The sequence below is a fragment of the Prunus dulcis genome, chromosome 5 (genome assembly GCF_902201215.1).
Source record: "Prunus dulcis chromosome 5, ALMONDv2, whole genome shotgun sequence".
In the NCBI taxonomy this organism is placed as follows: domain Eukaryota; kingdom Viridiplantae; phylum Streptophyta; class Magnoliopsida; order Rosales; family Rosaceae; genus Prunus; species Prunus dulcis.
The window spans coordinates 1,744,885-1,760,378 of record NC_047654.1 but is presented as its reverse complement, the minus strand read 5'-3'; the positions used below and the strand labels follow the sequence as shown (position 1 = coordinate 1,760,378).

At 35.5% G+C, this 15,494-nt stretch overlaps 1 protein-coding gene across 2 annotated transcripts; it reads left to right on the top strand.

Moving 5' to 3' along the window:
- The first annotated feature begins 4,794 nt into the window (after window positions 1-4,794).
- LOC117627406 (formin-like protein 14) lies at window positions 4,795-15,338 on the top strand. 2 transcript variants are annotated; one of them, XM_034359493.1, is made up of 18 exons: window positions 4,797-5,016; window positions 5,293-5,433; window positions 5,553-6,253; window positions 6,368-6,589; window positions 6,916-8,474; window positions 8,770-8,896; window positions 10,342-10,413; window positions 10,859-10,957; window positions 11,617-11,658; window positions 11,747-11,827; window positions 11,909-11,959; window positions 12,041-12,122; window positions 12,242-12,336; window positions 12,521-12,592; window positions 12,718-12,834; window positions 14,198-14,266; window positions 14,367-14,433; window positions 14,722-15,338. In XM_034359493.1, the coding sequence occupies exons 2-18, from the start codon at window positions 5,361-5,363 to the stop codon at window positions 14,874-14,876; spliced, it is 3,684 nt and encodes a 1,227-aa protein (XP_034215384.1). In that variant the 5' UTR covers window positions 4,797-5,016; window positions 5,293-5,360; the 3' UTR covers window positions 14,877-15,338. The 2 variants fall into 2 exon arrangements, with proteins under 2 accessions (XP_034215385.1, XP_034215384.1); XM_034359494.1 differs by lacking the exon at window positions 11,909-11,959 and having other exon boundaries at window positions 4,795-5,016.
- Window positions 15,339-15,494: the final 156 nt, after the last annotated feature.

The window sequence follows — 15,494 nt, the reverse complement described above, 5'->3', positions numbered from 1 at the left end:
GTTTCTGGTGAAACTGTAGACAATTGGATGTAGTTTCTGCCAAGGATATCGGATGTCTTGCTGGGCTTTTTTGAGTTTTTTTATTTTATGAAATGGTATTAACAATGTACTTCTATGACATGGTATTAACAATGTACTTCTATGACATGATTTTTTTTTTAATGAATTTTTTGTATTGGGCTTGTTTTAAGTTTATCAATGGCAGTTATGTTATTTATAGGAACTTCAACACTCATTTTTTATTTAGTAAATGAATTTTGAGTGTGTTTCTAAAGTGCATTTCATGTGGAGTATTTTTATAATTTCAGACCCTATTTTGGGTATATTAGTGAAGCTCCCTTATATTTATCCAATAACTCTATTAAAATAAAAAAAAATTAAAAAAATTAAAAAAATTAAAAAAATTAAAAAAATTAAAAAAATTAAAAAAAAAGAAAAAAAAAAAAAAGGGGTATCCCAGCAAGCAGCAACCATCTTCCCCGTAGGAAAAAAATTAAGCATCTACCCCGACCCAGCCTCCTATCCTCACTGCCATCCATGGCAGCCGCCCCTCATTCTCTTTTCCTCACACACAGACCTTTTTTTTACTAGGTTCTATAGTTGGCAGGCACATATAAGATTTTCATATGCAGTATTTGTGGCCAATTAATTTTCAGTTATGAATTTGCATATTTAATTGCAGTATTCTGTTAAAAAGATCTGGATTTTATAAAATCTCTTCCTAGACCTTGTTGAGAGTCAGTAATCCCAAATCGAGGGAGGGAGAGAGAGAGAGAGAGAGGCAGCCAACTATGGCTACCACCACCCAATTGTTGTCTCAGCCTTAGGGAGAAGGATCCACTATGAATGAATCTGAAGATTGGAGCAGCCTCATCCTAATCCCTTTTGCCAAAGCAGTCATAGCCCCTTCCCCCCACCTATGGTGGCAACGACATGTTTTTATATTTTATTTTCTTAGTTTTTTTTTAATGATAAAATAATTGTTAATTTTAAAACAATTTTCTGATAAAAAGAAAAAGAAAAATAAATAAATGTTGATGTGTCATGTCATAAACGGTAGATTATAAGAATGATTTAGATATTGTGAAATGCGAATAAATGCTTGAAGACTAAATGCAGGGACTCGGGAATGGAGAGTGATTGGGTTGGGCAAGAGAAGGTGGATTGGATTGGGTGGTGGTGTTGAGAGAGAGAGAGAGAGAGAGAGAGAGAGAGAGAGAGAGATTTTTTTTAATTACAACTATTTTATACTATTTAAAGTAATTTGAAATGTAACCATAATTTTTAAAGAAAATTTAGGTTTAACTCAAGAAAATATTTAGTAATTAGGATATGATAAATGAACTATTTTAATTTTGGGCTTCATCAAGTGGATTTATACGTTATGAGTCAACGAGTAAGCCCATGTGATATAGGCATGTTTAATATAGGAGTCACATTTACATATATGCAATTGAGAGGACTTGAAATTAGAAAATTAGAAAACAGATGTTAACTAAAATAAAATTACTATTAATTTTCCATCTTCTTTTTTATTGTTATTTAGTTTTCATTTTAATTTTTAATTTTTTTCTTGTTTCTTTGTTTTCTTAGCAATTGATTTCTTATCATAACTAACGTGTCAATCCTATCAAAAAAAATAACTAACTTATCAATTAATTTCCCATCGACTAGGGACTATCTTGGGTCAACTACCGGTGGATTATATCCAATGGTGAACATCAGTGTGAATAATAAACCTAATTAATGCAATTTGTTTTGGGTAAATAATTTTTAAAAGAGAAACTACCATTATGCTTTTTTTTTTTTTTTTTTTCTCTAGCAAGAGTTGGTGAATCCTTGAAAATCTCTTATCCAATGCTTGTAGTTCTCTCCCATTTTCAAACTTGGCAACAAAAAAAGAAAAGAGGGAAAAATCATCATCAATTTGCTTTTAATTGTCTTTAGCTAGGTTGTTAATTATCAAACTTTTTCCGACCAACAAAAGAATCATCTCACTCTTTTATTAATTGCATTTCCATTTCAATATTTGATTTTTTACTATGCTAGGAGGTATCAAAACGTGTGATAATGTATTGGGATGGATCCCGAGTTTCTGCATTTAACATCGGTGCATTGATATGCATTTAAAAGAATTTTAACCATGTGATTAATCTTATAGCTACGATTTTACCACATCAACGTGATTATATTAAAACCTTATGCACTGTATCAACTACCCGCATTTGTATCCTCCATTGTCTTCATCATTTGGAAAACTCTCCTTTCCAATGCCATTGCTTCCGCCGTTGCCTCACCCGATCCTCTCCTTCCTCATTACCCACTTACCTTCCCCTCATCATCTTCCATTGTCTCCAAACCACACCCCACGCCCCAAGCAGATCTGAACATAGCAAAAAAAACCAAACTATATGAACTAAAATCTTGAATGGATTGAATGGCATTTGTTTGTGGGTCTCTAAAAGCATCTATAATGGTTGTTCAACAATTCATTTCAGTTCAATTTATTAAACTTTTTTGGCAACTATTGTGCAGTTTCACTTGCAGTGGTGCAATTCAATACTTACAAATTAAAAACAATATTTTTTAAATGATTGAATAAAATAAAATAAATAAAGTTAATTATGATAAGAGATATACAATTAAAATGGTTTCAAAGAGATCTTTGAAAAGAGACCAATTTTGAATATATATATATATATATATAATTAATAAAAAAAATTTCTTTGGTTGGTGACAATATTATATTAACATTTTGTTTTCTAAAGAATTAACACATCAGAGCACCTATTTTTCAGGTTATTGCATAACAAAATTGAATATGAATAAGCCATTTGTGTATTTATAGGTAAGTAACTAGTCGTTTGAAAGGGAACTAGCCATTTGTATTTTTGAAAACTGAAATAAATTAGCAATGGCTAGTATATATAATTAGCTATCCTTCTTTTTTATTTTTTTTTATTTTATAAAAAAGTGAAACAAATCAGTAATGGCTAGTAGATATTAACTAATGTTTTTTTTTTTTAAAACAGTGAAATAAATCAGAAACGAAAGTAACTGATAGTTTACACTAATTAAATGTAATGGAAAAAGAGGAATTCTAGCAACCTTCTCTCTAACATTTTCTTTTGGACCTTTTCCCTTCTCTTTATGACAAGTTTCATTTTCCTTACACTTAAAACAATGTCATTAATGCATCACACAAAGTTTACCCTTTTAAAATGTATTGGCTTTTATATTTCCTTCAATTTATTCAAATTTTATTATAACTTCTTTAGCACATTGTTAAAAACAAATAATTAAAAAAATAAGAAAAACGTCATATTTTTTAAAAATAAAAATAAGGTTTGTTTCATGACATTGTTATCATCTTTATTTTGTTTTTAACAAAGCACGCGCCTCTTTGGAAAAATTAAAATTTTAACAGTTTTTATTTTCTTATTTAATTTTTAACAAGGTGGTAAGAAAGTTATTAAAAAAAAAAAAAAGCTTGTTATTAAAAAATAATAATACATTTAATAAGGGTAAACTTGGAAAACAAAAACTAGTTTGTGTGATGCATTAATGACATTGTTTTTAGTATAAAGAAAGTGACACTTGTAATGAGAAGAAGAGAGAAGGTCCAAAAGAGAAGGTTAGAGAGAAAGATGCTAGCACTCCCCATGAAAAATTAAAAAGGAATGTTGTCCATATGTCAATAAGAGAGAGGCCGTATAGTTATTATGATATGACAACTTATTGAAATGAATTTCATTTTAGAGTTCATTTTATTGACCTCTGAAATGAACTATTGATCCACAAAATGAAATATTGATCTCTGAAATGAACTGAACTTTACCACAAGAAGTCAAAAGTTCAATTTATTAAAATAAAATTGAAATGATCTTCACCATTGCATATACTCTAATTCTAGGTCCGAATTTCATCTTTTGTCTCTAAACCTCATTTGCACGCGAATTTGAATTAACTATTCTTCAACCCAACAATGAAGAATTTATTGGAGAAAGTTAGAAGAAAACTTAAATATTCAATTGGATATTGGGAAGAATTTATCTAAGCAACCATTCATGATTATAACATCATTCTCATATCACATCTTAAAGGGAGAATTGGGTACATGCCAATTGGGTCATTCAAATCTTTGGGGAAAAACAAGTAACAGTTGAGGAGCAAGCATCTACAAATCCTCCATTGTCGATTGTTCAATTATCAATGGTCAAGTTGCTGTTGTTTCAAATAATTTGGATGATTGATATGGTACATAAGGTGAGTTTTTAATTTCATGTAATTCTGCTGATGTGGTCGAATTTTAGTCATTAATCAAATAATTAAAATTCCTTTAAATACGTATAAGTGCACCGATGCTAAATGCAAGGCTTAGTTGATTGGGATTGGGAAGGGTACTGGTGGTGTTGAAGTCATCTCAGTTTTCTTTCCAAAAATTTTAAAGTTATTTACCCACAATAAATTGCATTAATTAGGTTTGCTACTCAAAACCCCCCCGCCCGGAGCCCAGGTATCATATACACCCCCAAAATAAAGAGCACTGAATACTAGAAGAAAAGCGCCTATACCTAACAAGATTAAGTGAATATCCAAAATTGTAGTCATTTTGTTTCTATCTTTCCATACATAACCGAAGAATGGAAAAGATTCTTCAAGAGTCTTGGGTCCCAGAAGTGCATGATAAATACCGCAAAAGCCCAATGCTGCAGAGAAAATTAAGTGAAGAAAGCCTCAAAAAGGAAAAAAAAAAAAAAAAAAAACACATGCGTGCTCTCTTCTTCTTCCACCGAAATTCAAACATTTTTTATATTATAAAATAGCTAAAAACTAGAACGTGGCTTTGGAGATTTTTTTAAATTTAAAAATTTGAAATTCAAGGCGAGAAAAAAGAGTTCAAAATCGAAATTGAAGGTGTAATGGTTCTCCAAGACTCAAACTACGAGGCACGAAGGGACTTTCCATAGCCCGTCGATACCTGCCAGAATTTCCACTTTCCGTTTAATCTCTCAGGTTCGTGTCAAGCCTTCATGTAACTCGTTAGTTTTCACGCCTGCCGTTTTGTTTTGATCCGGGTTAAAGCTCACACTCTGTTTGGTTGCCGAGAAAACAGACAGGAAATGCTGAGAAACTGAAAGGAAATGATGAAATTTAGGAATGGGGTTTTACAATTGGAATAAGATTAGCTTGATTAAGGGAGTTGCTTGAGTTAATGCTGCCGAGGCCGAAATAGTGTGAGTTTTGAAAGTGTCAGTGATCACCTTTTTCTGTTGAATTTTGTATTTTCAGGTTTAGCTCATTGGCAAAATCCTACGCTCAATTCAGTTCAGTTGGTAAAATTCAAGAAAGAGAGGAAAATGACGCTTCTAAGTAGATTCTTTTACAAAAGACCCCCAGATGGGTTGCTTGAATTTGTAGAGAGAGTATATGGTAACATTCTTTTCTTCATCCTTTAATCTAGTGTTGCTATTATTTGTTTGCATTAAATCATATGTTTTCATAACTTGTTTTTTTCTTATTTTTGTTTCATGATATTAAATATGGGCCAGTGTTTGATTCGTGTTTTTCCACCGAGGTCTTGCCTGAGGAAATGTACCAAATATACCTAGATGAAATTATTACTGAGTTACATGAAGAATTCCCGGACTCATCCTTCCTTGCATTCAATTTTCGTGAGGGTGAGAAACGTAGCCAGTTTGCTGAGATACTATGCGAATACGATGTTACAGTTATGGATTATCCGCGGCAGTACGAGGGTTGTCCAATCCTCCCATTATCTCTCATTCAACATTTTCTCCGTGTTTGTGAGAGTTGGCTCTTGCTTGACAAGCAACAGAATGTTATTCTTCTCCATTGTGAAAGGGGAGGTTGGCCACTCTTGGCATTTCTTTTAGCTAGCTTTCTCATTTTTAGGAAATTGCATAGTGGTGAACGAAAGACTCTTGAAATTGTACATCGAGAAGCTCCTAAAGGTTTCTTGCAGCTCTTGTCGCCTTTGAATCCTCTTCCGTCTCAGCTTCGATATCTTCAGTATGTGGCAAGAAGAAATATAGCTCCAGAGTGGCCACCTCCTGAGAGAGCGCTTTCTTTAGACTGTGTCATTCTTCGAGCCATTCCAAACTTCGATACCCATAAAGGCTGCACTCCAATTATCCGAATTTTTGGTAGGAATCTACTTAGTAAGGGTGGGCTTTCGACCCAGATGATATTCTCCATGCCCAGGAAGAAGACACTTCGGAACTACCGTCAAGTAAGATTTATACTGTTCTAAGAATTTTCCCACTTGATGTTTGTTATTCTATGTTTTTGCATTAGTCAATGTTCCTTATATCACTACTCCAGTTATAATGTTCTTTCTTTGCAGGAAGACTGTGATGTCATCAAAATTGACATTCAGTGTTTAGTGCAAGGAGATGTTGTATTGGAGTGTGTCCACGTAGATTTGGATCCGGAGAGGGAAGTTATGATGTTCCGTATTATGTTCAACACTGCATTTATTCGTTCCAATATACTGATGCTGAATTCGGATAACTTAGACATTCTATGGGATTCAAAGGAACGCTATCCAAAAGGCTTCCGAGCTGAGGTGACTATTAGTGAGCCCTTTGTTTTGATCTTCATAGAAAAATGATTAAACATGGTGCCTTTTGTTGTATGAATATAGACATGTATATACTTGCAAGGAAATGTTATTATGCCAGACTGAGGATCTGGAGCACACATTTTAGTAAGAATCATCCTGATCAATGGTCCAGATTAACAGTGTGGCAACATAAGCGTCTTATGTTGCCAGACAGTGCAAGAGAACTTACTCTATGCATACACCATATTAAAAAACATAACATATATTTGTGTATTCTTATTTTCATATAAGTTAGCCGTCCATCTGACTGAATGAACTCATTTATTCAGGTATTGTTTGGGGAGTTTGAGAGCATCTCTCCTCCTAAAGCTCCAACTACAATTTTAAATGGCGAGGAGAAAGGTGGATTGCCCCTTGAAGCTTTTTCGAGGGTTCAAGAACTTTTCAATGGGGTTGAGTGGGTTGATAGCAATGATGATGCAGCCTTGTGGTTGCTTAAACAGCTCTCTGTACTAAGTGATGCAAAAGAAATTTCAAGGTTGCAAAACAAAGTGAATTTATATTCGTCACCTGCTGACTCTGAAGAAGAAAATAATGCATCTAGCACTGCTGACAGTGCTGATGAAGCGTTTGATACTGTTTCCAAGGCTTCAGCAGATTCAACTAAAGCATTGATGCTGGACACATTTGATTCAGTGCCTGTATCATTTGAAAATGATGGTCCAACAGAAGCGAACCTTGCTTCAGAGTCTCCTGATCAAGAGTTAATTGGACCTGTTCTGCACTCTCTTCATCAACAGTCATTAGATACAAGTAATGGATCTCCACCTTGTTCATCCCCTCAATCATTGCCATTACCACAACTATCAATGGAACCATTATGTCCTGTGCTTCACCCTCCACCACCACCACCGCCGCCACCACCACCACCACCGCCGCCACCACCACCACCACCACCACCTCCTTCCATTGGTGCTTGTAGAGATTCTTTAGACGCCCTACCTTCCAGTACCAGCAGAGGTCCGCCAATACCACCACCTATTGCTCTACCTGGTTGTGTCTCTAGCAAAGATCCACCACTACGTCCTCCCCCACCACCACCACCTCCTCGTAAATCTAGTCAAGAGTCTTTGCCGCCACCCCCACCTCCACCTCCTCCGTTTTTGGGAAGTGCACCCAACAAGGTACAATCAATAGCAGCATCGCCCCCTGTTCCTGCAACTAACAAGCTACAACCACCTCCTCCTCCTCCACCATCCATTTCTAATTCTGGTCGTGGACCACCTCCTCCTCCACCTCCTCCACCATCCAGTTCTAGTTCTGGTCGTGGACCACCTCCTCCTCCACCTCCTCCACCATCCAGTTCTAGTTCTGGTCGTGGACCACCGCCGCCTCCACCTCCTCCACCATCCAGTTCTAGTTCTGGTCGTGGACCACCGCCTCCTCCACCTCCTCCACCATCCAGTTCTAGTTCTGGTCGTGGACCACCACCTCCTCCACCTCCTCCCCCTATGAGTGGTAGCCTTGGTAATAATACTAGGCCATCACCCCCACCTCCACCTCCTTCAGGACCGGGAAGGCCAACCCCGCCACCTCCACCACCAGCACCAATGCCCCCAATTGCTCCTCCTCCACCCTCAAGTCATGGTGCAACACCACCTCCTCCACCACATGGAGCAAAGGGCTCTAATGCACCACCGCCACCGCCACCAGCCATTGGAAGGGGCAGAGCTTCTTCTGGGTCGACAAGTCTTGGAAACGGTCGTGGCATTGGTGCTACTAATGCCCCGAAGAAAAATTCGTTAAAGCCCTTACACTGGGTCAAAGTTACTCGAGCAATGCAAGGGAGTTTATGGGCAGATTCTCAGCAACAGGAGAATCTGTCAAGGTGCATTCTTATGGAATTCTTCTAGACACTTGATCCTTAATAATCAAAAAAGAACACAAGCACTATGAAAAGTCACTTTGTCAAATATTTGGTTCCCTTGTTAGTGTACAGCAGGATTATAATTGTCACTGAAATGAGCTTAAGAGAATCCATTATACATTGTCACATTATTTTTTCTTCATTCTTTCCATGTCTAATTTGTCTTGAGTTTGTTTTTGCTTTTTTGCTCTTGGTTCTCTTTCCTCAGTTCCTCTCCGTTTCTCTTCTGATGTAACATTGTGGGATTTTTTCTCAGGGCTCCAGATATAGATATGACAGAACTTCAAAATCTGTTTTCAGCAGCTTCTGCTTCAGATGGGAATGGCAGTAGGGGTGGAGGTCGACGCGGTTCTACCATCACCAAACCTGAGAAAGTGCAATTGGTGAGCTTTCTTTCTTCTGCCATGCAGTAATTTTTGGTTTGCTTTAGGCTTTTATCGTGCTCGATGCTTTGCCACTCGTAGGTTCATTAATCATTATTTGTTTCAGTGATAAGTGTTTACTTCATAAATTGTTCAATTGATGCACGATCAAACATGGCTCTGTTGCTTTGCCTTTATAAAAAAAAAAAATCATGAAGCCCCGAGTGGGATGAGGATTGGGAATTTAACTTATTCCGATTTTAATTTGATCACACATGTTTTATATGTCAATTTTCAATCATACATAAGCACCCAAGTAGTGGGAGGATGGGGTACAGCAGGCATTTGTTTGTTTGTTAAAACTTGTGCCTAAGAAACAGAATTGACAACCTAAGCTAAGACCAAGGTTATTGGCAACATTGTTGATGTTTCGGTCAAATCAGGGTGCAACATTTGATAAGGGTGGAGGTGCATCTTAAAACAGTTGCAGAAATTTTGAAGAAATCTCAGCAGTTTCAGTAATGTTGACATAGTCTTGGTATATTTATGCATATCAGTCTTTTTTTACTGAAATTTGGTGGAATTGAAATTACCCAGTGACCATGTTTACCCAACCATGTGGATTTTCATTTTAATCAGTTTGCTTTGTCAACTAGCCTTTAGCCTTGATTGCAAAAAGCAGTAGACTAAATGGGCTTTGAATTCTGATAAAAGCTCCGGGCTAGGCTTTGTAACTTACAACTGATAAATGTAGCCAATGAACATTATTATTTAACTTCTTCAGAGGAGTAAATATAAGTAAATGACTCATGTTACTTGAAATAATCTTCACACATATGATCCTTGTTACCAATAAAATTCATTTGTCAATTCAATACGTAGTAGCTCTATATAAAAGCTAAAAAGAAAATGAGTTGAGATAGATCTAATATAAAATATGAACGTAAATCATGAAAGTATAGGTCACCTGCGTAAGTTTTTTCAACTATACATGCCATATATTTAGCAGGGATACATATGGCTTGCTAGCATTTCTTAAAATCTCATTCACAATCTTCATGTTGTACAATTTTTATTTTTCATCAATATTTCCAGTGACATTGATATTTCCATTGTTATTTCCTTAAATTCGGAGTACCGATATATCCACTGGCAATGAAATTTTAATCCTTGGCAAGACCACGTATTACATGTTCTTGTTCTGTCTAGTTGATATCAAGGAAAATCCTAGGAAAGGATAGAGTCTGAATTCTCCAAATAGCCTAATTGGCTCCAGATTTCAATTATAATCCCTAATTGAACAAATTATAAGTATGGAAAGCAGAAACTTTTGCAAAATTTCAAGAAAGTTGGAAATCATGTTCCTTAGGGTACCTATGCTTTATGATATCTCCAGCCTTGATTCCCTCTAGTGTGATCTTAGGATATGTATGTAGACTTAATTTGTTATTTTGACTCTTTATCAGGTTGACTTGCGACGAGCATATAACTGTGAAATCATGCTTTCAAAAGTAAAGATCCCTTTGCCAGATATGATTGTAAGTTCTTCTTTCTACTCATGTACATTTCACAGATATCATCAGAAAAAAAAATGTTTTCCTCTGGTTTCATAGCCTTCTATTTGCATGGCTTGGGGAAATGTGGATGGATGAATGTTCAGATTAAGTCTTTGTGTCTACTCTTGAGGACATGAATGTTGAGCATTGATATTTTCATAGTTAGTGACATTTATGTCCTCATATCTGATGACATTTCTCTCATTCATGTGTGAAAATCATTCCATTCTTCTAATTCATGGTCATCTTATCTTATAACAAAAATAAAGGAAGGAAATTCAACTTAGGCATCATTTGTGATTGTTGCATGGATGTTTTATGTTTATTGCGGATAGTGTCATGTCCCAATTGTTGTATATGGTCATTAATAATGCCTATTAGGCTATTATCCTTTAATGGTGCTAAAGTTAGGCGTTTATGCTTCTAGAATGCAGTTCTGGCCCTGGATTCTTCTGTTCTTGACATTGACCAGGTTGAGAATCTCATTAAATTTTGTCCTAGTAAAGAAGAAATGGAAACTTTGAAGGTAAGTTGCTCTTCCTTCCCACTCCTCTTCCTCAGCAATTCATACTTCTATATGTTGGGCATGTACATGTCTTTTTGATTGATACCAATGTTACCCTTGCTCTAGTAATTTGATCTTTATCGATGCTGTGTACATAGATTTCATGAATTTTCACCTGTATTTAAAAAAGAAAAGTAATATCTTAGTGTTCTGGATAGTGGGTTTAGAATCTTGTTTGCATATAGTTTTTGTAGTTTATTCCCAATTAAAAAAGTTTCTTCAGTTGATAGTACCCTGCCAGTATTCTTGTACTCAAACTTGGAACAAAGTGAGATGATTCTTCTCTTTTTCACACTAAAATGGTATAAGACTCTAAACAGCCCTAAAATTGACACAATATGAGTTTACATCAGCACAACGAAACAACAAAGAAAGCTGCACTGTGAATTAAACAAACCTAATGTTTCTGATAGCGTTTTTGTCTTCTTGCTGTAGTGTTGAGGTTGAACCCTTTGTCCACAACTTGTAATGCTTTTGAGATTGATCAATAAATTTTTTCTTTTAAAAAAAAAAAATTTAATAATGTGGTGAGATTTAGATTTCTTTGAATTACTAGAGATTGTCTAGTTTAGAAGGTTGTTACTTCTTTAATAGTGCTGATTCCATTTTCCTCCTTCCAGAACTATACAGGCGACAAGGAAATGCTAGGAAAATGTGAACAGGTTCTTTCTAATGCCAACATCTTAAATGCAAGTTTGTTCTAACTTCTATTTGATTTCCTACTAACAGTGTCTTTAGTAAGTACTTCAGTTTTTCGTAGAGCTGATGAAGGTTCCACGAGTAGAATCCAAGTTGCGAGTATTTGCTTTCAAAATTACCTTTTCTAGTCAGGTAAATTGTAGAGCTTTATTTTCTTTATATGATTTTGCGTGGTATATACTTTACAGCATTTTGGTGCTTGAATTGGATCAGGTGAATGACTTAAGACTTCATCTGAATACAATCAATGGTGCTGCTAGAGAGGTATCATGAGAATCAGTGGTTATTAAACTAGTACATATGAGCATATTGTTGGCTTCCATTTGATTTCACAAGTATGTGCAGGTTAAAGAATCCGCGAAACTACGACAGATAATGCAGACAATTCTTACTTTGGGAAATGCCTTGAATCAAGGCACTGCTCGAGGTACCACTGTCTGATGGTTGTTTTATTTCTTCCGATGATTCTGTTGCTATTATTTTTCTTGGTATTTGCATTATTACCATTATGTTCCTTAGCCTAAATGTTTAGTTTTGATTTTGCAGGATCTGCCATAGGATTCAAATTGGACAGCCTTCTTAAATTGTCTGACACCCGTGCAAGAAACAACAAAATGACTTTAATGCATTATTTGTGTAAGGTATGGCAGTTGAAAATCTTAACCGTATCGATTCTTAAGATTTTTCTGCCATCTAGTGCCTTGTCAAAGTTGGTGTTAATATCCATCTGCACAGATGTCTTGCTTTAACATTCGTATTTTGCAATTTTTTGGCGTTATTAAGGATATTTCATGTCATGCTTTTATCAATTTTTTTCTTCATTAGCTCATTGCTGAGAAAATGCCAGAGTTGCTGGATTTTAATAAGGATCTTGTTCATTTAGAAGCTGCCTCTAAGGTATTCTGTTTATGTTGCTAGAATTCGTTCTTTCCAATGTTTGTAACCTGTATTAGTAACCATTTTATAGCTGACCTGTCCAATTCCTTGCTTGCATATGTTTGATCATAACATCAAATAATCAGATTCAGTTGAAAGCTTTGGCTGAAGAAATGCAAGCTGTGAGTAAAGGTCTTGAAAAGGTTGAGCAAGAACTTGCTGCTTCAGAAAATGATGGAGCAATCTCTGCTGGCTTCCAAAAGGTGAGAAATACTGATGATATTTTGGTTTTCTCTCTGCTGGCTTCCAAAAGGTGAGAAATACTGATGACGTTTTGGTTTTCTCAAATAAACAGCATATACCAGTTTATAATTTCTATTTTATAAAGATAATATTGATCATGGATGAAAATGTCGGCCAACAACTAGACATTTCGGCCGAAGTGTCCCTTTTTTCAAGTGTCAACAGTGAAACTAGGGGCTAAAAGCATCTCTTCTCCCATGTTGACAAGATTTCCCCAACATCGTTGACATTTCACGATAATCCCAACATATCTTGATATTCCCACAAACCCAGAGAAAAAAATTCTTGATTTGTGAAGGTATTCATCCAAAATATAAGGAAAAAGAGGAAGAAGATGCAAATTCAAACAAAATAAACAAAATAAACTGTAATCATTGTTTAGAATCTCTAATTCAGTCAAATATAAACCACACCAAGCCTTAATTAATTACCCATGTGCTAACCCAGCCAATTAATCAAATTAACCCTTTTGTCCATTTTCACTTATATAAAAAATAATATCGATATCCCTGAAATATGTATAAATTGGAGGGCTGATATTATCTGCATGGCTGACATTTTCATCCTTGACATTAATTAAATACTTGTTATCTACAACTTCATCTTGAAAACTAGTCACACTTCTTAAATGTTTCAGTTATATCATATTCTTGTGTTTGAAGTGAAAGAAGAATGTTGTCAAACTAAATGTGTTACAATCAACGAGTTAGTTCCAGTGGTACAGCACTTTACCCTAACACGCACAGAAAGAGTTTAATTCTTGCTCCCCTCCTTCTGTTAAGATAATTTATTGTTTTGAAGTATAACTTAACAAGAAAAGTGTGATCAGTATACCTTTTGGGCAGACCCCTTTTATATATCCCCTTTTCTTCCTCCCAATAGAAATTGAAATAACACCTCCGTCACCTCCATAACACATAACAATCTGAAGTAGTTTCAGCAGCAACCCGATGGATATAATGATCATAATCTGATTGGTTTGGACCAGACAGTAGTGATGTAGAGGTCCATACTAGTTGGGACCCGCTGCCAAGTATATTATCCTAATGTTATTCCTAGGAGGGATCTTTTGGAATTTCTTTTAGACCTTTTTCTGGTGCATACAAATGTATGTTCTAGAAAGTACTGAGAAAAAACATGATATTTTTATTTTTAAACTTTTAAGCTTTCTCATTCATTGTTTCTTTGAAGTAAATTGCCTATGATATTTTCTATTTCTTATGGTCAAGGCTTAGGATATTTTCAAGACATTTAAACATAGGAGATAAGTTTAGTTGTTACCTTTACATTTCAACTTAAGAAGCAGAACTTCCTCCTCTGCAGGTCCTGAAACATTTTCTTGATACTGCTGAAGCTGAAGTAAGGTCACTAATATCCCTGTACTCTGAAGTGGTGAGTGCAGTCCAGAGTTCCAGAGTTCTTATCTTGTTGATTGATGGCTTTGTTTTATGCAGCTTACTGATGGTATAATGTCTTAACTCATTTTTTCCAGGGAAGAAATGCAGATTCTTTGTCTCAATATTTTGGGGAAGATCCAGCTCGGTGTCCTTTTGAACAAGGTCTGCTATGATCTTCAACTCATGAATACACAACACATTCTTCACTTTATTATTGGTGGTGGAAAATGATTGAAATCCATTCATAGTTTTCCAAGTACTGATTTAAATATTCATGGAAAAAAAAAATGGATATAGTTGTTATAATATGGTCGATCATGTGATGCAATTATTTGAGTTCTAGTTTTCCAGAGATTATATGAATTTCATCCAAAATTTATTTTATGATCTCTTTGATTTTCATGTCAAATTATTAAAACCTTTGATCTTTGACATGTCTTGGCCTCGCAGTGACACAGGTCTTGTTCGTTTTTGTCAAGATGTTCAACAAGTCACGAGAGGAAAATGAAAGACTCGCGGACGTCGAAAAAAGGAAGCTTGAAAAGGAAGCCATGAAAGAACGAACTGTAACTAATTCATCTGCAAGGAAAGATGGTGTTAAATAGAGCAACATGATATATACACATGTTTATGTTTTGGTGGGTAAAATTAATATATTGCAGAAACAGGCGGTCAATTTTAGAATTGACTTTTAGTTCATGCCCAAATTCGACCAACAATTTACACAAGATTGACAGTGCAAGTGGAAATTCTGATGTGAGCCCAATTCTTTTAAAGAGGCAGGTTTTTACTTTTTCCGAAGCTGCTGTTTAGGTCGAGATGGCAGCCAGATGGCAACTTGACCTTTGCTCTCTTTGAAACATGCTCGACCCATGGATCAATTGTATTCAAGCTGTAAATATTATAAGAACAGATGCTAGCATTGTAATCCTTTCCTCGCATCGCTTGAAACATTTTCTAGCATCTTATCTGATTTCGTGTTATGTCAATTTCTCCCTGTACTAGACAATCACAATTTTGTGCCTCCCAAATTGGTTGATGTCTGTGATTACGAGGTTGGTTATCAATGATCTTGTCACAGGTACAAATTTTTTGTTGGTAAGTTTTGGATTTGGATTGCCTTGAAGAATGACATTGAGCTCAAAACTGCGATGATTTTTTGAACATACAAATTGGTAGATTATCAGTTCAAAACCCTAGCAACCTTACAACTGACGAGTCTA

Excerpts from the sequence above, each read along its gene's own strand:
- LOC117627406 (XM_034359493.1), top strand. The coding sequence starts at position 5,361 with ATGACGCTTCTAAGTAGATTCTTTTACAAAAGACCCCCAGATGGGTTG. Across the intron at positions 8,897-10,341 it reads AACCTGAGAAAGTGCAATTG|GTTGACTTGCGACGAGCATA; the intron begins GTGAGCTTTCTT and ends ACTCTTTATCAG. Across the intron at positions 12,593-12,717 it reads ATTTAGAAGCTGCCTCTAAG|ATTCAGTTGAAAGCTTTGGC; the intron begins GTATTCTGTTTA and ends TCAAATAATCAG.